General features: G+C 43.7%; 1 protein-coding gene across 2 annotated transcripts in view; it reads left to right on the top strand.

The window, feature by feature from the left end:
• SYNCRIP (synaptotagmin binding cytoplasmic RNA interacting protein) overlaps positions 1-3,163 on the top strand; it is a 26,924-nt gene extending 23,761 nt beyond the window's left edge. Inside the window, exon 12 of one of the 2 annotated variants that reach the window (XM_068149099.1) lies at positions 199-3,163. In XM_068149099.1, the coding sequence (XP_068005200.1) occupies positions 199-237 (39 nt within the window). In that variant the 3' untranslated portion in view covers positions 238-3,163. Of the gene's footprint in view, positions 1-195 lie in introns of both variants that reach the window. The other variant, XM_068149090.1, reaches the window with a different exon arrangement.
• The last annotated feature ends 19,824 nt before the right edge of the window (positions 3,164-22,987 follow it).

Genomic DNA, 22,987 nt, shown 5'->3' with positions numbered 1-22,987 from the left:
TTTTAAATAATGCCAGTTTGTGACAAAGTGCCGTAGCAGAATTCCAAAGTATAGGGGCAATCAGAAGGCAGAATGTTCTTGTCTAGTATTTCTATTTTAAAAATAATGCATTTTTGCTAAGATTTTATGTTAACAAATGTACAGACCAGAGTTTAAAATGATTTATCTAATTGATTCCTTTTGTTACCTGGCTAGCAGGGAAAAGGGGTCGAGGCCGGTCCTGACCTGTTACAATGAAGACTGACTTGCTATGTGGGATTACACCAGAAGCTTGCAGTGGAGTAATGGTAAGGATATCCAGCAACCTTAAGTATCTCAGCTGTATAGGAGCATATTCTGTTGCAAAAGACCTTCCTGCGAAGATCGTGGATTCAAATATGGGACATTTGAACTAATACTTGGACTTTGAAATGAATTTCTTTAACAGTTTTCTCTGCAGTGCAAGTTATTAAACTAAAGCTACTCTATTTCCCCAATGTGTTCAACAAAATCCTTAACGTCTAGCATGGTATCTTAATAAAGAATAAAGTCATTCTTTAAAAAATCTGCTTTAAGTAGATTTTTCCCCCCAAGTTTTCTTAGTTAAGGATTCCAAAAGTGGTATTCACAAATTCTTGCATTTAAATTTTTATTGCAGTGGTATAGATGAATACCATCATTGGTATCCTTAAATTTTATATTTCTGCTCATGAAGGTTAATCATGATTGTCTATATAGTAATCACTTATGAATTGTGTTCAGATACAGCAGTTTCAGGTGTAATCATCAGAGCTGGTTAGTCAGGCATTCCAGATAGTGGTTCTTTTCAGAACCTTTTTTAAAGGGTTGGTTAACTACCTCAGTAGCAGAGGATTGAACTATACCCTGTCTGTACTGTACATAGAAAATCTTTGTAGATAAAAGCAAGGCTTGTTTAATATGATATGAGGGTAAGATTATAATATACCAAATGTAACATTCTTAGTTGCCTTTAGTTCCAGAGGCTTTGTAAGACTTCCTCATGACCATCATAACAGGCCTTGCTTTTGTCGTATTTTGTGGCTGAAAAAGCAGCCTTGCTTCTTCAGATATTGTAGTTATTTGGATGTATAATAGTTTAGCAAGATGTTACTTTTGTAAGACATCAGATGTTCAAAAAAAGTGCATCAGCAACTTGTACTAAATACTGCAGTGTCCCTTTATAAAAGGTCAGACTAAAACTGACAACTGTACAGTGAAGCCTGACATTTGGATATTTTGAAGTTTTTCATAAATCATAGACTAGTATATGGCTGTAGTTTAGCTTTTTAGGTAAAAGGTATGTTTTCATTAGTGCATTTCTTACTGCTGATCACTGTAAAAACAGGTGGATCAGCTTTCCATTTCTCTTATGCAGAACATGATAACCTGTAGAGTAGAGTAGAGTACAATCATTTGTGCTATGTTTTTAATTTTCTAAAGCACCTTGATGACAGTGAGTGTTCAGTGGTGAAGCATCCTCTATTGAACCACCCTTAAAAAAAAAAAAGACAAAGCAAAAACAAAAACCTTGCCAAGTCCAACTTCACATAGGTAAAAGATAGCTGAAAAATTATGACTGACTTGGACTTGGCATAAAGAGCTTCCCTTAACCCCCGCCCCAAAGGGATACTGCAGTTATACTACATACCCATAGGCACCACAATGAAAATTGAAGCTTATACCTAATTAAGGTTTTATACACACCAGTTCCCCCAGTAAATGCAAATTTGAAAGAAAGAAAGAAAGAGAGGAGAGGGAAAAAAAAAAAAAATTAGACCTGTCATATGTTGAAAATGCTCATGGCAAACAATCATTTTGCATTCCTGCAAATAAAATTGTTTTATACTGTAAGCTGGAGGCGAGTGTAACTTATTTTTGTAATAAAGTTTTTATTTTTTTTATGTGTCATTAATATAAATGTGTGTTAGTACAGAGATCTTCTGGTTTAAACAAAAAAAAAAAAGAGACTTAGAATCGCACACATTTCAGTCTGTTTACTTGTATTTACATAATGATTAGCCTAGTGGTTGCCAATAGCCTGTATGTTTCATTTTTGGTTTGGTTGGTTTTTTTTTTTTGCTTTGGTTGGTGTTTGGTTTTTCTTCTTCTTTATTTTTTGCTTGGTTTTTTTTTTTTTTATTTTTATTTTCATTTTTTTGGGTTGTTTCTTTTCTTTTCTCTTTTTTTTTGGTGTTACCTAAATAAACCATTTTAGTATGTTTGTATGTCAATTACTGGGATAGCTGGGACATGAAGTGTAATTTCAAATTGTCAAGTATTCATTGGAATATGTAAATGTGCCTTGCCAGTTGTTGAACTTTTAAGACAAAAGCAAGTGAAACACGATGGTGAGAAATGAGTAGTGGATGCGTAGGAGACGTGTGCTGCCACAGTTTTCATCTATTTGCCCTGGCTAAAGAAAAGGAACTTTTCCTTCACATTTGAGCGTAGAAGCATCACAGCTTGCGTTAGCTTCTGAATTTTTTTCCGAACCTAGTGATAGAGTATTAGGCTTAATGGAAAAAGTGGGTTTGCTAATTGTAGCCTTAAAAGTATAATTTTTTTTGAATTTCAATGTAATCCTTGGTGCTGGCATTCCCAGTGCCAAGGAGTTTAAATGCTCCCTTCAAAGAGGTTGCCATGCCTACTGGCACTTTTACTGTCATACGGTTTTATAAGGAACACTGTCAAGATACGGAAACCAATTTTGAGCTTGCTGTAAGAATCAAAAGCCACTGGGGGCCGTAGGAGAGGGGAAGTCCTCAGATTGCTTCATCTTGAAATCTCTCCATTGCTGAAAAACTTTAAACCACTTGTGGGATCACAAGTGCTCGAGACTGCTTCGTAGTCTGGAAGTACGTCGGGGCGGGGAAAGCGTATCTGATGAATTAGACCAGTTCATGGAAGTGCATGAAAACGTTGCTGTTCAGGCATTATGTGTGTTGGAATTCTGGATAATATCCTTAATTTCAGCTCTTAATAAAAGCATGGGGAACTATTATTTTTTGTTTTTTAAAAAAAAAGGCAAAAATGGACAGGAGAATTTTTAATGGAATCCAAGCAATGGGGAGTGAACGAAATAGCAAAAGATCTTGACAGTGTTCCCTCTAATTATGAACTCAAGCCATTATAACTTTTAAAATTAAATATGATTTGCACTGTTCTGATATTGGTGCAGTTTTTTAGCAAAATGATCAGAAAACTAAATTGCATGTGGTGATTAATATTGGGGGGGGGGGGGGGGGGGGAAAAACCCAACAGCTAAAATCAACAAAATGTTACTTGGAAAGCTTTAAGTTTGATGTGTAAAGAAAAACGAGTGGAAATACTGGTGAGAGTGGGCAAGTGCATATATACAACATCAGTTTGGTTGCACTTGGGTGTTGGTAAACTTGAAATGTTCTACAGCAATAACGCATCTCTTACGGGGTGCTTTGGTGACAAATGGACCTAAAACCATTTTTTGGGTGTGTCGAAGGCAAGTGTTGACTCAATATGTGATGTTGCCTCTGTTCGTTCTCATAGGAGGCTTTCTTTACTGAAACACCTGCAAAGGTTGGTGTATAAGCTAGCATAGTTCCACCTTGGTTTGTAATGTGTTCCTAAATTCGAAGGCTAGTTGAATTTCGTAAGAAATGGGAAACTGCTGCTGCTGCTTAACACTTCTGGTTTATAAACACTCCAATACACAGCTTTTTAAATTGTGCTTGTTTTAATATTCATTTCATATAAGACATAAAAGGGTGCTGCTGCCTTTTCCCTTCCCCCCCCCCCCCCCCCTTTTTAAGAGATCTGTTACAACCCAGTTTTCACTGTTGGAGGAAAGCTATTGTTACAGATGCTAAGACAGTCTCTGAATTTCTGTGTTGTACAACTCCTAGCCAAGTACTGCCTTAAAATCTAAGATAACGAACACCTACTCCATTTTTGGAGGTGAGAGATGTGACCTAGTCTAAAATAAACTTAGCCTTCTCTGTAGGTAGGATTCCTACCTCAATGTTTTTGGATAAACATGTTGCATATGGCTGCAACTATTTTTTTGCCTTGTGCCTTTGGTAATTTTTCAGAGACTTTTCATGTCAGCAGTTCCTAACACGCTTCTGTACATCAGTAGGGGGAGGCTTTTCCATTAAGAAATTGAACATAAGAGCAGCATGGACATAAACACATGTAACACTATCTGAAAACAATGTTCAAAGTGATACATTCCACAAAATTAAGACTCTTACTCCCTCATTTGCATTAGTGAAAGCTTAGTGGAAAATGTTGTTTTAAAAGGAATAGCAAGTTTTGGTGGTAGGCAGTAAACTTGCAATGTAGTGTTCTGAGAATTGAAATTGGTAAAATTGGAGTTGAAGTTTGTCTGTGTAACCTGAAGCTTATGAATCCCAACAATATGACTGGCTGTGAGGGACTTAAAAGTCTGTCTTTGCTAAGTGTCTTGCTGAATTAACATGACGTCTCTTGGCTGGGGCTGCCTAGTTACAGTACTTGGACAGAGGAAACACGAGTTGGTACTTTATCATTTGCTCTGTCAGATGAAAATGGGTATGTGGCAACAAGAGAGAAAGTCAATCCTTAATAGGGGTGAGTGGGGTAGAAGGAATAAATCACTGTTACTTTACAGCCATCTAGTGCAAGCAAACACAAAGCCTCCCAGAAGCTGTGAAGTTAAACTTCTTTCTGGCTTTACCAGTGTTTGGTTATACTTCAGTGGGTTATAAGAGGCCACAGGATGAGAGAGGTTTGGTTTGTATTTTTTTCTGTGGTGCTCCTTGTCTGTGACTGTCACAATAGATAGACTTGTTGAAAGGTACCACTGGGACTAGGTTGTTTACCCGGGATTTGGAGAGAGGAGTGATTATCTGTCGAGGGTTGAGGTCACATCTCATGGTAACTTTTTCTTGTTAATACATAATTGGCTGCAAGTTTTTCCCACCAACATACATATTTTTAAATGGGCAGCTCTGGAGTGCATGTTGCACAGTGGAGCTCATGTGGAATCATTGAGTTACCTCAATTGTTTAAAGGTACCTTCATGAAAGTTTCTTTAGAGGGTCAGACTTTTAGGTACCTGGTAAAAGTTTTCTTTATTTTTTTTTCTCTATTTGTTCATTTGTTTTGTTTTTTTAATTGTTAGGGTTGTTTTTTTAAGCAAGCATCTGGGGCAGTCTAGAAAACACAATCATAGTATGCAGGTAATAGGTCCTTAAATAGAGATTTACTATTTAAAGTCTACATCACCAGACATGTTTTGCTTCCCAAAGTTGTTTCATTCTTAAATGTCCATTAAACTTTGTTTCTACTCCAAGCTCACACCTACTTTCTGACAGTCACTTAGGTGTGCAGGAAACCTGCATTTCCTTTAGTCTGAGAATGATAAATTTGGTTGAACAATGGTGACAGTTGACTCCTTCTGTTTGCACAGCTAGCATAACAGTACTGTTTTACTTGTTTCGGTCACTAACATGTAGAAAACCTGCTTTTATTTTATTTGCTTTAAGGAGGTTTAAAAATGCATTTCTAGTTCTCCTACACAGCCACTAGAATAGCCTTTGCCATGTGACTGCACAGAAGAGAATGGTAAGTAAAAATAGAAACTCTAGTACCTAAATGACTGGCAGTATCTAAAGTGAAGCTTCAGTACATGGTTTAATTGACTTTTTATCTGCAGTTCCTAGGGAGGTCCTGAGTTTTAATACTTCCATTTCAGTGTGTCCACTTCAGTGCTATGTGGATGTTGAATGTAATCTGTTACTGTTCAGTGTTCAATACTATAGATCTAAAAACCTGCAAAGTGTTTCATAGGTAGTTCACTGTGTATTTTGAAACTGATAGGTTAGCAGTGGGTTAGAGATTTTTCCATTAACAGTCATTGAAAGCCACAAACTGAATATATCCTCAAGCCCTGATTTCTTGGTTCCAGGTGTAGCCTTTCCGTTACTGCTCTGCCATCCAAAGTGAAAATTTTCTTCTCCTTAGTGGGATGAAGAATGCACCTAATTGTGTCACTAGTAGTACTTATTTGAAAGGTGGCTAATTTGGGATGTAAAAGCTTCCTCTGTGAGAGCTCATCAAAGGCAATCTTACAGGTATTCCATTCGTAAATCGGAACTCAAGATACAGTTTCAACGTGCTTAAGAAGGAAGATTTTTATTGCAAAACACTGGTGAGAGCTAGAATAAAACAGAATTGGAATTAAAACTTCTCATAACACAGATACATCACAATTGGAAGGTGATTTTCATCTTTAATACTACAGCATTTGACATGACAGCTAAAAATGCCTAGTTCCTTCATCTGGAAGAGCTGAAGTGGCTATTAAAGAACTGTTCTTGTTTAAGACTGTGGGCAAAGACTTCCTTTGGAATCTCTGCTGTCTCTCTTCACTATGTTTACATAATGCTAACACAGCCTCTCAGGAAATTCTTCTGAAAAGAACCCATTATGGGATTAACTTCAGTGGGCCTGATCTTCCAGTTAAAACTAAGGCAACTCTGGAAGTTCTCAGATCCATTGGATTTTAAGTAACTTCCTTGTGTGTGTTGTTTGCAACTTTTATTTTGCATAGAAGTGACCTTACAAATGGCATGTTGATTTTTTTTATTGTTTTTTTTTTAATGATACACTAATCTGAAACAGAGCATTTGGTTTGATGTTCTGAGACATTCAGGTGATCCTGTTGCTGTCTGAAAAAATGATCTTAATATTTCCATGGTATGAACTAATAAGCAAATCTCAAACATGGTAGTTGGTTTTTTTTGAGGTAGTTTGTCTTTTCCTTTTGTTAGCCACTGAAATTGGCACAGAGGCTTGTTTTCTTAATAGTAATATCAAAGCTTTCACATTTTATTGGGCAACAAGGCTGGTGAGAGGCCTTGAACACAAGCCCTATGAGGAGAGGCTGAGGGAGCTGGGATTGTTTAGCCTGGAGAAGAGGAGGCTCAGGGGTGACCTTATTGCCCTCTACAACTACCTGAAGGGTGGTTGTAGCCAGGAGGGAGTTGGCCTCTTCTTCTCCCAGGCAACCAGCACCAGAACAAGGGGACACAGTCTCAAGCTGCGCCAGGGGAGGTTCAGACTCGAGGTGAGGAGGAAGTTCTTCACCGAGCGAGTCATTCGGCATTGGAATGGGTTGCCCAGGGAGGTGGTTGAATCATCGACCCTGGAGGCGTTCAAGGGGAGATTGGACGTGGCACTTGGTGCCATGGTCTAGTCATGGGGTCTGTGTTGATAGGTTGGACTCGATGATCCTCGAGGTCCTTTCCAACCTAAGTGATACTGTGATACTGTGATACTGTGAGTGGGACATTTCTGATGAGGACTGCTTTCACTGAGTAATGGATGAGGAGAACATACAGAGAAGGGCCATGAGGATGATCAGAGGGCTGGAGCATCTCTCCTATGAGGACAGACTGAGATAGTTGGGGTTGTTCAGTTTGGAGAAGGGGGCCTACAAGAAAGCTGGTGAGGGACTTTTTAGGGTGTTGGGTAGTGGTAGGACTAGGGGGAATGGATCCAAGATTTAGATTAGATATTAATAAGAAATTTTTCAGCATGAGAGTGGTGAGACACTGGAACAGGTTGCCCAGGGAGGTGGTGGAATCCCCATCCCTGGAGGTTTTTAAGGCCAGGCTGGATGTGGCTCTGGGCAACCTGATCTAGTATGAAGTGTGCCTGCCCATGGTAGGGACGCTGGAACTAGATGATCCTTGAAGTCCCTTCCAACCCTGACAATTCTGTGATCAGTGGTGAAAAAGATTGACCTTTTGAAAGTGACACCTCCCAGTTTGTGGTGTGCTTTGAGGTGCATTAGATTGTCCTTGCTGTACAAGGACAAATGGCATTGAAAAAAATCAGGTGGTAGTTTCATCTGAGCAAAGTTGGCTCAAACTGCCTTCAGTGAGAGCCTGTGCTAAAGCGGATCATTTGGTAAAGTAAAACGCTAAAATGCTTCTGTATCTTCACTGTGGAGTCAGTTACTATCCTGTTCTTTACTAGTGCTCTGGAAAAACAAGAGACAGCCAGTGTGTTTCAGGCAGCTTTTAAATTGCTAAGTCCGTTTGAAGTCATCTTTTTCTGCTTTGAAGCATGAAGATGACAACGTCTAAGTTTCAAATACTGGTATACCATTTAAAGATACAAGGGCACAGAAGGTTAACACTGCTGCCTTCAGAGGGCTATGTCTAGTTAGAGCTGGGTAATCAAGGCACATAGTTTAGAATGATGGTGAATTTTTGACTCTGTGAGGAAAGGCCCTGCTATTAAACAATCTATCATAGAATCCCTGTGTCTAGAAGAATAGAATAGAATAGACCAGGTTGGAAGAGACCTTCAAGATCGTGTCCAACCTATCATCCAACACCACCTAATCAACTAAACCATGCAACCAAGCACCCTGTCAAGTCTCCTCCTGAACACCTCCAGTGATAGTGACTCCACCACCTCCTCGGGCAGCCCATTCCAATGGGCAATCACTCTCTCTGTGTAAAACTTTCTCCTGACCTCCAGCCTAAACCTCACCTGGCGCAGCCTGAGACTGTGTCCTCTTGTTCTGGTGCTGGCTGCCTGGGAGAAGAGACCAACCTCTGCCTGTCTACAACCTCCCTTCAGGTAGTTATAAAGAGCAATAAGGTCACCCCTGAGCCTCCTCTTCTCCAGGCTAAGCAACCCCAGCTCCCTCAGCCTCTCCTCATAGGGCTTGTGTTCCAAACCCCTCACCAACCTTGTTGCCCTTCTCTGGACTCGCTCCAGCAAGTCAACATCCTTCCTAAACTGAGGGGCCCAGAACTGGACACAGTACTCAAGGTGCAGCCTAAGCAGTGCAGTGTACAGGGGCAGAATGACCTCCCTGCTGTATGTATGCATGTATTGAGGGGAGCAAACAACATGACACTTTCCCTTCCTCTGTCTCTAAGAGGTTTTTAGGAGAGGGCTTGGATATGCAGCACTTTTAAGGGCATGCAAGTTAAACAGGTGATGAGTCTTGAATTTGTGATGTGAATGTACCCCTGTTCCTGTTAATGGTTGTTTGTGAGAACTCCTACCTCTCAGTCACATTAAAAAATAGGTAGAGAGTTCTCTAAATTGTATTTAATGGTCAGTTTAAAAAAAAATAACAAATAGGACTTGGCATCTTGAAGATTTAAAGTATATCCCTGTGAAAAGGGAAATGTGCAAGGTCTTGTGTAAATAGCTTTGTTTTTCCTAAGGCAGTGATGACAACTGGGGAAGCTCCTCCTCAGAGGAATACAAAGGTTTATATTTGTCTTGCACTTAGAAGGCTGGGCTAGGAGTGATCAAATCACAAACACTCGCCACTTGGGAAAGCTCTTAACATACATATTCTTGTTTAGTCCCTGAAAGTGTAAGTTGATGGAACAGTTGGGAAAAGAGATTGTCTACCGGTGGGCACAAAGTGGCCATTAAATGTTCTTGAGCTACATTACTGGCCAGTTTGTTGTCTAGGGTTAAAGGCCAGGGAAGGAGTCTGGCAAGCCACAGTAGAACAGCTTCATTTAGCTGTGTTACAACTTTGTGGGATCTTTCCTGTTAATCAGTCTGTGCTTTTCCTGTGAAAGGTAGGTACCTTGTAAGCCAGGCACCAGCTAGCAGCCACAGTGTGATGTGAAGGGAGTGTCAGGTGATGGATCTTGCCCAGGTTCAGACATCAGGTGGAAAGCAGACACAGGGGCCTTGGATGACAGGTGAAAAGGTAAGAAGATCTGGTCCTGGCTGTTGCAATCACCAGGGCCACTTTACTTTGGTAGACATTTTGAAAGAAAATTGGAAGTGTGCCTCTGAAGGAAGAGGTTTCAGCACAGCAAAGTGTAGCAATGGTGGGAAAAAGCCCTGTTGAGATGCCTAATGCTGCCATTTCAAATGTCCTGTTCTGGGAGGTGAGTAGTGCCCTAGAGCTGCTGTTTGATGTTTTGAAGTGATGAAGAAAGAGACACGGGGAAGCAAGAGCCTGCCTAGTAAACATGCCAAAGATGAAACTTTATTTTCAGTCTAGGTGAGTTCTTCTACTTTTTTACTGGTGTAATGCTTGCCATTCACTGCCCTTAATAATCCCTCAAAGGGTGCACAAAACCAGGGTAGTTGAGGCAAAACTGGTTTTAATAGGGCCTGGGGATGCCTCCCAATTGAAAGATGTGTGAGGGAATGCAGTGTTTGTAGCAAAGCTTGCTGTGGTGGTTTGGTCCTGGTTGGGGACCAGATGCCTACCAAAGCTTGCTCTGTCACTCCCCTTCTTAGCATTCATGGACAGGGGAGCTCAGCCAAACCAAGGACAGTTGCATTTAAAATCTTGATTGGAATGTCTCTTAATGTAGGGGACAAACTGATAACAGGTGTTGCACTTGCATAGCTGGGGTGAATCAATGTCAACTCAGCAGCCCCTTTGCAGATTCCAAGTTCAGGATGGACCCAAAGAGCTCCCAAGTACACCAGATGATTGCACAGAGCTGCATTTATTTAGTTAGTTATTTTAGTGGGGAAAATGCAAGCAATACAAGCCCAGCATCTTGGGAGAAGCAAGTGGCTGATTGATTCTTGGGACTAGGCCAGGTGGTGCAGGTAGCCCAAGTAGGTGTATTCTCTGTCTTCGTGTGCCCAGAGGTGAATATCCTTGCAATGAACAATTAAGGGCTTGGAAACAGACAGCTAGGACCTTAATAGGTAGGAAAAAGTTGAGCCAGTATGAAGGTTGTTGACCTTTGAAGATGTTCAGTTTCCTCAAGTCTAGGCTAGAGCTTGTATGTCTTAATACAAGTAAATACACCAAAGCCTGTACTACATCATACATGAGGAGGCGGCTGAGGAAGACGCGGTCAGGTAGAGTACACTTTGCCAAGGTGAGGTGTAGGTAAGGCTTGGCTTCTTGTTCATCTATACTCAGGCTATACAGAAGCATCTGTTTTTGTAGACAGCTTTCAGTGGGGAAAAGTTGTCCCTTTCTCTGCAGGTGAGCATGGTGAGCATCTTCTCTGAAGAACCAATGGGAGATGGGAACATTCCTGAGTGTAGAAGTCATGTGAAGTGAGCATCCATCGGAGATTGGTGCATGTTTTAAGCTCTTGGTGAAACTCAGGTGAGCAGCTATGAATTAAGACCCCAGAGAGTAAACAGACTGACTTCATGTCTCCTTACTGCCAAACCTGCTTCTCCAGATACTTTGTGACTGCAGTTCCGTTCCTTTCTTTTTCTAGCTTTTAAGCACTTCCTTTGGGCTTCAGGGAAGAAGAGAGAGCCATTACTGTATAGGTAGCTTGACTTCTTCAGATGTGACAAGTAACTGGAGGGGAAAATGGAGAGGGGAGCACAGCTGGCAGTGGTCTCCACCATTGTGGTCTAGGAGAAGACTCAGGCTTTTTAGAATTGAGACTGACTGGTACTCCAAGTATCCTGACCATAATATATTCCAGAAACACAGTGGATGTAGGCAGTGCACCACAGTACAGTGGTAAGTTTACCATATCCAATTGAATGGTGTTCAACAGAGACCTTCCTACTTATTCTAGACAACGAATGGCTTTGAGACTTGTACATGAGCCCCTAGAAGCCTGGATGTTAGTGGAGAAACCTTTCTCCATTTTGATATCTTCTGAAGCAAAATGTACTTTCTGAAGGGAAAAAAAGAGAATTCTCCTTTCTTGCACCTGGGCTACACTGAGCCAAACTTGAGGTCTGTTGGAGGCCTCCTAGTTCCTAGTTCTGTGTTGTGGTATGGGCTATCTTATGTGCATCTGTCGAAGTTCTAAAGACCTCAGTGTTCACTTTACTCCTGAGGCATGGAACACCTCAGATGGGACCTGCAGAAAATACTCTAAACTGGAGGACTTGCAACTTCCTACAGTTTGTTATGAAAGATGGTAAGCTGATTTGCATACTAAAATGCTCCTTTATTCATATGTACCTTAAATAATGCATGTTCTGTGAAAGAGGGAAAAATTGGTGCCTAGCATTTTAAACTATTTTGTACTTCACTAGAACAGCAAAGGTTAAGCTACTTCCACAGCAGCAAGTCAGTCACAAATCAGAAATTGATTAAGAAGATTCAGAATAATGCTGGGTGTTAATAATGGCACCCCCTCACCCCTGGCCTTACTAGCTCCAGTGCCTTTCCTAGCCAGGGTTACTTAGATAGTAAAAACCAAAGCAAAACTTCAAGTAATGAGCTTCTGCAGAAGTTGGCTAAGTCTTCCAAGTAGTCCTTGATATCATAGTATCATTCAGGGTTGGAAGGGACCACAAGGATCATCTAGTTCCAACCCCCCTGCAATGGGCAGGGACACCCCACACTAGATCAGGCTGGCCAGAGCCTCATCCAGCCTGCTCTTAAACACCTCCAGGGACGGGGTCTCGACCACCTCCCTGGACAACCTTTTCCAGACAGCTCAAAGTCTCCTTACCTGCCCGAGCAAGCATTCTCCTTCCCCAAAGGACACTTCAGGGAAAAGCACTGTGCAAGTTGTAAGTGTGCACCATACCCTGGAACTGCATTTTCAGGTAGAGGAATCCCAAGTAACTTGTTTTATGCTACTCCAGAAAGAGAGGCTGTAGCTTTCTGTAGCTTTCTGTCCTGCCACAGTATTTCTGCTAATAGGCCCATTGGGGGATCCTCTGCTCCTACAGAAGCATCATTGATGCCAGTTGTAGAGGTGAAGTGGTATATAGCAACACAGTAATACACTTTTCTATTAAATACACCAGCATTTTCTTGTGGGGTGGGGAGGGAGAAACTGCCCAGGAACTTGGGCAGCTGTCTGATAAAAGAAGGCATTTATCAGCTGCAGCCTTGCCAAGTTTGGTTCTGAACCCCACTTGTTAGATTCTCATTAAACCCATCATATTCCTCTTATAGTGGAGCTTTACCATGGAGTGTGATGCAGGCAAGCTGCCCATGTGCTTCAAAATGTTTGTCTTTTGGGTTGTGTTTGGTTTGTTTGTTTCGGGGCTTTTCTTTGCTTTTTCCAAACTCATCCTTCCGTGTAAGGAGGACCACCCCTCTGCTCAGGCTCTCTCACAGTGCCCTCCTGTGCATTCTGCCTGTTAGCACAGATCAGAAATGTTGTCCTTTTGTTGTATGTTCCTTTTTCTCTGCCAGGGAAACCTAACATTTATGTCCTATTGCTTTGTATTGTCTCTTTAACCATTCTGAAACTGCTTCAGTTTTTGCTCTACATCATTTACCTGGAGGAAAATGTCAGCCCCAGCCAACAAAGGGTAGAGAAAACAGCATTCTGGTTACACAGAACAATTCCTGGAAAGTGATGAAAGACTTAAGTAAAGCGCAAATAACTTTTTGAAGGTGATAGATAATGCTAAAGGTAATAGATAATGTTGTTTAACTCTTACCATGTGCTGGGTTTTTTTTTTACCATGCTTCATGTTGTCAGAGAAACTGGTCACTTAAACTAAAAATACCTCTGTGGGATTCTGACCTGACATAAACACTCAAGGCATTTACTACTGTATCCACAGAAGCATTGGTTAGGCTGCACCTTGCATACTGTGTCCAGTTCTGGGCCCCTCAGTTTAAGAAGGACATTGAGACACTTGAATGTGTCCAGAGCAGGGCAACAAGGCTGGGGAGAGGCCTTGAACACAGCCCTATGAGGAGAGGCTGAGGGAGCTGGGATTGTTTAGCCTGCAGAAGAGGAGGCTCAGGGGTGACCTCATTGCCCTCTACAACTACCTGAAAGGTGGTTGTAGCCAGGAAGGGGTTGGCCTCTTCTCCCAGGCAACCAGCACCAGAACAAGAGGACACAGTCTCAAGCTGTGCCAGGGGAGGTTTAGGCTCGAGGTGAGGAGAAAGTTCTTCACCAAGTGAGTCATTCGTCATTGGAATGTGCTGCCCAGGGAGGTGGTGGAGTCACCATCCCTGGAGGTGTTCAAGAGGGGATTGGATGTGGCACTTGGTGCCATGGTCTAGTCATGAGGTCTGTGTTGATAGGTTGGACTCGATGATCTTTGAGGTGTCTTCCAACCTTAGTGATACTGTGATGCTAAAGCAATGGGCTTCAGGATACCAGCTCACCAGTCACCAAAAAAAACCCAACCCACAAGCTCTCATCACTGCATCTGGGTTTATTATGATTATTATCAGCACACACAATGGATACATTGATATCAGTAGAAAGCTTTTTCTCTGATACAACAAGCTGGCTTACAGCAGCACTTTGTCTTTTCCCCACTTTGGATGAGTTTTGTGTGTTGATTAGAACTTCTGAATATGTGAAGACTTTAGGTCAGGATTCTAGTTCATAGTCTCATAGTATCAGTCAGGGTTGGAAGGGACCACAAGGATTATCTAGTTCCAACCCCTCTGCCATGGGCAGGGACACCCCACACTAGATCAGGCTGGCCAGAGCCTCATCCAGCCTGCTCTTAAACACCTCCAGGGATGGGACCCCAACCACCTCTAAGATGAAAAAAGAATAATATAAGATAACCTAGAGCTGTATCCAAATGAGGTGAAAAAGGATCAATTCTTCATGTTCTGAAATGTTCACATACACTGAGGTGGGGCAAAAAATAGTTACGGAACAACTCAAAAAGGGGGCACTAGTCTTACTAAAAAGTAACTCTGAATGCTATTTTGTTGACCAGTTCTGTTCCCCTGTTGCAGCCTGTCCTGACTCCAGAACTACAAAACAGAGGAGGTAATAAAATTGGAGAAGGATAGGGAGAACAGCAGAGATCTAAAAAGGTACAAAAGTGCTCTCATGTGAAGAGCAATTAAGTGCAGCAGGAATCTCCATTTTGGAAAAGGGAATTTACTTAGTTGGTTTAAAATACTTTGATAAAAGGATAAGCAGCAATTGTGCTGAGCTGAGTAGGGGGTGATTTTTGTACCAGCTGTTATAAAATACTGAGTGAAACACAGGAGTGTTTGGAGAGCTGTATCTCAGCTCATCCACGTGTAAATACCTGGTGGAAGTCCCTGCAGCGTGACTTCTGTAGATGTTAAAACTTTATGGCTTGTGACCTATTGGGGAAAATAAATCTTCCTTGAGATATCCCCAAGACTGGCTCAAAGAATGTTTCAGGAAAGTGTTTAGTTCTTGCTGTGCTTTTACAACTTTTCCCTAGTTCTGTATCCCCTGATGGCCATCATCACAACCACGATGCTCACCTCATCGAACCTTTACTGATCCAATGTAGCTGTTCTATGAGTCCATCAAGTATCTGTCTTGAAAAACATGAGCTTTAAATTCTCCAGGTCTCATCATAGGTATGAGGCATAGATGCTGAAATACTTTGCAAGGATTTACCAGAAACACATCATCTTACAAGGATTTTCTTGACACGCTTCATAGAATAGAATAAACCAGTTTGGAAGAGACCTTCAAGATCATCGTGCCCAACCTATCATCCAACACCACCTAATCAACTAAACCATGCAACCAAGCACCCTGTCAAGTCTCCTCCTGAACACCTCCAGTGATGGCGACTCCACCACCTCCCCAGGCAGCCCATTCCAAGGGGCAATCACTCTCTCTGTGTAAAACTTCCTCCTGACCTCCAGCCTAAACCTCCCCTGGTGCAGCCTGAGACTGTGTCGTCTTGTTCTGGTGCTGTTTGCCTGGGAGAAGAGACCAACCTCTGCCTGTCTACAGCCTCCCTTCATGTAGTTGTAGACAGCAATAACGTCTTCCCTGAGTCTCCTCCAGGCTAAGCAATCCCAGCTCCCTCAGCCTCTCCTCATAGGGCTTGTGCTCCAAGCCCCTCACCAGCTTTGTTGCCCTTCTCTGGACTCGTTCCAGCAAGTCAACATCCTTCCTAAACTGAGGGGCCCAGAACTGGACACAGGACTCGAGGTGTGGCCTAACCAGTGCAGTGTACAGGGGCAGAATGACCTCCCTGCTCCTGCTGGCCACAGTGTTCCTGATGCAGGCCAGGATGCCATTGGCCCTTTTGGCTGCCTGGGCACACTGTAGGCTCACGTTCAGCCTACCATCAACCAGCACCCCCAGGTCCCTCTCTGCCTGGCTGCTCTCCAGCCACTCTGACCCCAGCCTGTAGCTCTTCATGGGGTTGTTGTGGCCGATGATTCAGCTGAAACAAGGAAATGTGGCTCAAGTTCCTCCTTAAACTCCCTGCTTGAAGGCTTGCCCCGATGACCTCAAAGCGGGTCAGTAGAAATGCTCTTCAGGACCTGACAGAGCTGTTTCACAAAGTATGTATCCAGGGCAGGGTTTTGCTCATAGTAGGTAGACAGCTTAATTTTCATTTAGACTGAGTTCTTAAGTATGTGCTATGGAATTACTTGAACTATTTGCATTGCCCCAGCCTCTGTCTCTCTTTCACAGAGATACATCAGCTGCCTTTTGGGTGTTTTACTTCCCTCTGCTCAGCCTAGGTTTTTGGATGGAATTCTGTTTTCCAGCTCATTCTGCTGCACATACCAACCAATTGAGCTACTTAATTTTAAGTACTCAAGGTGCATATCCAGAGAGCTCATCATTTGCTCAGGTGAACTCATAAAGCTTCCATAACCTGTACCTTTGTCAAATGTTGACACAAGCCTCATGCTCATTTCTGTAAGAATTTTTCCAGTCTCTCCTCTCTCTGTGCATATTTGTTCATGGTGCTTTCTGGGGGTCTTTTTTGTTTTACAGTTACACAGGCTTCTATTTCATCTTCTGCAGCCACCTTGCACCTTTCTGCTCTATAGCCTTCTTTAATGTCCTATGAAGTGTAGTTTATGTCAGGACAAATTGTTTTCATTTCTAGTATCCAACAACAACCCCATGCAGTGCTACAGGCTAGGGTCAGAGTGGCTGGAGAGCGGCCAGGTAGAGAGGGCCCTGGGGGTGCTGGTTGATGGTAGGCTGAACATGAGCCTGCAATGTGCCCAGGCGGCCAGGAGGGCCAATGGCATTCTGGCCTGCATCAGGAACAGTGTGGCCAGCAGGAGCAGGGAGGTCATTCTGCCCCTGTACACTGCACTGGTTAGGCCACACCTCGAGTACTGTGTCCAGTTCTGGGCCCCTCAGTTTAGGAAGGAGGTTGACTTGCTGGATCGAGTCCAGAGAAGGGCAATGAAGTTGGTGAGGGGCTTGGAACACAGCCCTATGAGGAGAGACTGAGGGAGCTGGGGCTGCTTAACCTGGAGAAGAGGAGACTCAGGGGTGACCTTATTGCTCTCTACAACTACCTGAAGGGGGGTTGTAGACAGGCAGAGGTTGGTCTCTTCTCCCAGGCAGCCAGCACCAGAACAAGAGGACACAGTCTCAGGCTGCTCCAGGGGAGGTTCAGGCTGTAGGTCAGGAGGAAGCTTTACACAGAGAGAGTGATTGCCCCTTGGAATGGGCTGCCTGGGGAGGTGGTGGAGTCGCCATCACTGGAGGTGTTCAGGAGGAGACTTGATGGGGTGCTTGGTGCCATGGGTTAGTTGATTAGGTGGTGTTGGATGATAGGTTGGATGCAATGATCTTGAAGGTCTCTTCCAACCTGGTTTATTCTATTCTATTCAAATTCTCTCTACTTCTACTTCTGTGAAAGAATCTACTCAGAAGAACCTCTCTCATGTAATAATGTGAATAAAAACTCTGTATGTATACACTAGCATTGCTCTGACCCTTTTCAACTCTCTGTGAGAGTTGCAAGTTCCTTGAGGCAGAATTGCCAGGTTGATTTTGTTTTCTTGTCTTTTTTTCTTTCTCAGTGGTACATTTCCCCAAATGGAACCAATGAAATTCTGGCACTTGTCAGTGCTCCTCAGTACTTCTGGTTTGCCCAGAATCATTCCTGTTGGGCATACTTAACTGAGCCTCTGGCAACTGACTCACTTGAAGTGGGTTCTTCTCCTTGAATTTCCTTACCAGAACATTCTCCCTGCCTTATTTTTTTTTGTTCCTCTGCAAGTCTTTATTTTGCCTGCTGTCAGTCAGTGACTTCATGGGTTCAGTCCTAAACACAACCAGGTAGGTATCTGCAGGTCTTCTAATTGCATGGTATTTTATGTTCTTTTATGAAACTAACAAAGAGTGGCTGTCAATGGCTCCATGTCCCAGTGGAGGCCAGGGACAAGCGGAGTCCCTCAGGGATCAGTCCTGGGACCTGTCTTGTTCAACATCTTTGTGGGGGACATGGACAGTGGCATTGAGTGCACCCTCAGCAAGTTTGCTGATGACACCAAGCTGTGTGGTGCAGCAGACACGCTGGAGGGAAGGGAGGCCATCCAGAGGGACCTTGACAGGCTGGAGAGGTGGGCACAAGCCAACCTCATGAAGTTCAATAAGAGCAAGTGCAGGGTCCTGCATCTGGGTCGAGGCAATCCCAGGCACAAATCCAGGCTGGGCAGTGACTGGCTGGAAAGCAGCCCTGAGGAGAGAGACTTGGGGGTGCTGGTGGACAAAAAGCTCAACAGGAGCTCTCAGTGTGCACTTGCAGCCCGCAAAGCCAATCAGATCCTGGGCTGCATCAGGAGAAGTGTGGCTAGCAGGTCGAGGGAGGTGATCCTCCCCCTCTACTCAGCCCTGGTGAGACCCCACCTGGAGTACTGTGTCCGGATCTGGAGCCCCTATTACAAGAGGGATGTGGATGTGCTGGAAGGTGTCCAGGGAAGGGCCACGAGGATGATCAAGAGGGCTGGAGCACCTCTCCTGTGAGGACAGACTGAAGGAGTTGGGGCTGTTCAGTCTGCAGAAGAGAAGGCTCCGAGGTGACCTAATTGTGGCCTTCCAGTATCTGAAGGGGGCCTACAGGAAGGCTGGGGAGGGACTTGTCAGGATCTCAGGTAGTGCTAGGACTAGGGGGAATGGAATGAAGCTGGAGGTGGGGAGATTCAGGCTGGAGGTGAGGAGGAAGTTCTTCCCCATGAGAGTGGTGAAGCCCTGGAATGGGTTGTCCAGGGAGGTGGTCGAGGCCCCGTCCCTGGAGGTGTTTAAGCCCAGGCTGCATGAGGCTCTGGCCAGGCTGATGTAGTGTGGGGTGTCCCTGCCCATGGCAGGGGGGTTGGAACTAGATGATGCTTGTGGTCCCTTCCAACCCTGACTGATACTATGATACTATGAATTTTGAGTGGCCTGATTGAACTGAAACATCTTAGCCCCTTCCCTTCGATTGCCTGCTGAATCTCTTCCTGAAAAACCAACTGTGTAATTGTCAGTTGGCAGTTCATTCCCTCAGGACTCTGGAGACCACTGATCTTTTCAGAAGTACATCATCCCAACTGTTTTTAAACAATTTCTCCTTTCCACCTCCTGTTTGGCTCCTTACTGTTGTGGAGCAGCTGAGCTCCCCCAGTCACAAGATGAGCAGAATGCAACTTGTGTGGGATTTTATCTGGGAATTTAAAGCCCCTGGGGCTGTACCCAGCAAGTACTTTGGCCCCAGATTTTTATTTCCTCATCCAGTTTGCTTTAATCTTACAATACTGAGGGTCAACATACGGTCCAGAAAGCAAATTGAAGAACCTAAACCAACCACTGGCAGCACACATTGCCATACAGCTAACAAGCAAGGATCTGTGGGTGGTACAGGGAGCTGACTCCCAAATGCCATAAATGTTGACTGAGCAGTTGATGAACAGGCAAATAGATGTGGCTGTATTTTTATAACAGTAAAGCTCATTTTGTTTTAAGTGCTAGTAATTACCAAACCAGAAATGTGTGTCAGGTGTTTAGCCTCTGCTCCCCCCCAAAGTCTCAGTGTTCCTTTACACCAGAAGGGCTGAGAAGCACGACCAAATGTCAGTTTTCACCTCAAGATTTTTCTGTCTACAACTGAATTGTCTTCCAGACTGAAACCAGTAGCTGTTGATGGATGCCCTTTAAGTTTTGAACTGAAAAAGTCAAGTCTGAAGTGACCTGCTAATGCTTAATATTTTAGGATCTGAGTCACCAACTTCAGTTTCTTTTTTATTTAATCTTAGCTGTTTGCTAAATATTTAAAGTGAAGGTTCTCTAAAGTTTTCTGCTCAATGGCTGAAGTTAAAGGTTAATATGAAACCTATTTAAACTTCTAGGGGGAGTGCACAGAAATGAGAGATTTGCAGGGCATCAGAGAGGAAAATTAGAACCACAGAATACACCTCAAAGATATCCAGTCCAACCCTTGACCAAGAACTGAAGGGTCAGCACTAACCCATGCTTTGAAGTGCCAGGCCCACACAGCACTTGAACACCCCCAGGGATGGTGACTCCACCACTGCCCTTGGGCAGACCATTCCAATGTTTGAGAACCCTCTCAGAGAAGAGCAACAAAGTTGGTGAGGGGTTTGGAACACAAGCCCTATGAGGAGAGGCTGAGGGAGCTGGGGTTGCTTAGCCTGGAGAAGAGGAGACTCAGGGGTGACCTTATCACTCTCTACAACTACCTGAAGGGAGGTTGTAGACAGGCTGACGATGGTCTCTTCTCCCAGGCAGCCAGTACCAGAACAAGAGGACACAGTCTCAGACTGCGCCCGGGGAGGTTCAGGTTGGATGTTAGGAAGAAGTTCTATACAGAGAGAGTGATTGCCCATTGGAATGGGTTGCCCGGGGAGGTGGTGGAGTCACCGTCATTGAGGGTGTTCAGAAGGAGACTTGATGGGGTGCTTGGTGCCATGGGTTAGCTGTTTGGGTGGGTTGGATTGGTTGATGGGTTGGACACGATGATCTTGAAGGTCTCTTCCAACCTGGTTTGGTTTATTCTAATAAAGAACTATTTCCTAATACTCAGCCTAAACCTCCCCTGGTGCAGCTTGAAACCATTTCCTCTAGTCCTGTCCCTTGTTACCAAGGAGAAGAGGCTGTTTGGGTAACTGAGATGCATTAAGTTCTGTTCAGTTAGCCTGGCCAACTGTATCCTTGAAAAAGAGAGATTGTAACACCTGGAAGAGAGCAAAAGGGACTTTGAGAGTGAACCAAATGCAGACAGCTGGTGAGAATCTATTACAGGCAGCTCACTGCCTGGTTTCTTAAAGCAAGCAAATACTTTTTAAGCTGAAAAGAAGCGCTTTGGTAAATAGAACTTTGGCCTTACATTAACCAACAAATGTAAGGGCTGTGGTTTTGTTTGTGGTTTTTTTTAAGTTACATGGAAAATCTATAGTAATATGCCTTGAATCTAGAATATGTGGGCTTATGTTGCTATAAAAAAAACAACCCAAAACACTAAATCCATTAAAAAAAACCTTGTATCATCATCAGTAAGAAATATTTTTACATTTTAAATATTAAAACTAGCATTTCAGAATAATCCACTCCTGGCCACCTTGCTTCAGAGTCTGTTTCCAGATGCATGTTTTTCCCTTTCAGTTCACCAGTTAACCAGAGATCTTCCTGAGTACTTCTGTCAGGGGTCAGAGTGGCTGGAGAGCAGCCAGGCAGAGAGGGACCTGGGGGTACTGGTCGATGGTAGGCTGAACATGAGCCTGCAGTGTGCCTAGGCAGCCAAGAGGGCCAATGGCATCCTGGCCTGCATCGGGAACAGTGTGGCCAGCAGGAGCAGGGAGGTCATTCTGCCCCTGTACACTGCACTGGTTAGGCCACACCTCGAGTACTGTGTCCAGTTCTGGGCCCCTCAGTTTAGGAAGGAGGTTGACTTGCTGGAACGAGTCCAGAGAAGGGCAACGAAGTTGGAGAGGGGTTTGGAACACAAGCCCTATGAGGAGAGACTGAGGGAGCTGGGGCTGCTTAGCCTGGAGAAGAGGAGACTCAGGGGTGACCTTATCACTCTCTACAACTACCTGAAGGGAGGTTGTAGACAGGCTGATGATGGTCTCTCCTCCCAGGCACCCAGTACCAGAACAAGAGGACACAGTCTCAGGCTGTGCCAGGGGAGGTTCAGGTTGGATGTTAGGAAGAAGTTCTATACAGAAAAAGTGATTGCGCTATGGAATGGGTTGCCCAGGGAGGTGGTGGAGTCGCCATCATTGAAGGTGTTCAGAAGGAGACTTGATGGGGTGCTTGGTGCCATGGGTTAGCTGTTTGGGTGGGTTGGATTGGTTGAGGGGTTGGACACGATGATCTTGAAGGTCTCTTCCAACCTGGTTTGGTTTATTCTAATAAAGGTTTATTCTAATACAGGCTTGCCTGTTGCTGGGGAATGGGTAAAGTTCTTATTTCTCACATAAAATCAACAGGATTTAAAAGCTCTTGGTGTTGTCAATACTTCTCTTTTGTACCTTGTTGGAAAATAAACCTCAGCTGTAGCTTCCAGTGTAGCAGAATCCAACTTATGACCAGGGCAAGGGTTAACAGGGGCTGAGGGGCAGTGCTAACACTGCTGTCTCCAGCAGAGCGGAGTGGGATAAAGCAGGTCCTTGCAGTGTCTGTTCAGCAGATGAGAAAGTCAGTGGATGGCAGGAAATGGCACAGCTCCTCAGATGGGAAGATACAATTAGTGCCAAATGCAATTGTGGCAGTTTTACTCTTAAGTAAATTAACCCTGAAGCTACAAAGTCAACTTTACCCAGCGTGGGGAACACAAACGGAAACCGAGGTTTGACTTCTGCTCCTGGTTTGCTGTGAAATAGAAAGAATAGAATTCTCTTCTGTTCTGTTCTGTGCAAGTCACTTCCTTTGGTACAGACATGTAATGCTGTGGCATCTTTATGGAGGACTTTAACACTTAACAGGTTTTAAAAAGCTACTGCTTATTAAAAACAAGGCAAATTAAAACAGCTTCAAACCACAAACAGTCAAGCTGAGGCTTAAAGGAAGCAGGCAGCAAAAACCCAAACAAAAACGTAGGGGAAATTCATTCTCTCTGCAAAGGCTGGGTGCAGATCTGCTGTGTGCACCTTGTTTGGGGTTTTTCTAATCAAACACACGGACTGCCATGCAATAATACTGTGCAGATGCTCCTAAAGAAATTTAAGCTGACCCTGGGCTTTTGCCAAGCTCTCTGAGAAAGGTCAACACGCTGAAGTGAATTTGCAGCATTTTACTTGCTTTAGAGGTCAAAGGAAGTGTTGCATGAAATGACAAAACCTCTGAGCAGAGAGTCCAAAAGCTATTTTCAGCTTCTGATTTCTAGATGCCGACTCATC

This window comes from Melanerpes formicivorus, unplaced genomic scaffold, assembly GCF_026170545.1.
Source record: "Melanerpes formicivorus ecotype bairdi unplaced genomic scaffold, bMelFor1.0.p_v2 SCAF_2, whole genome shotgun sequence".
Classification (NCBI taxonomy): domain Eukaryota; kingdom Metazoa; phylum Chordata; class Aves; order Piciformes; family Picidae; genus Melanerpes; species Melanerpes formicivorus.
The sequence above is the reverse complement of the archived record's forward strand: the minus strand, read 5'-3'. Positions and strand labels throughout refer to the sequence as shown.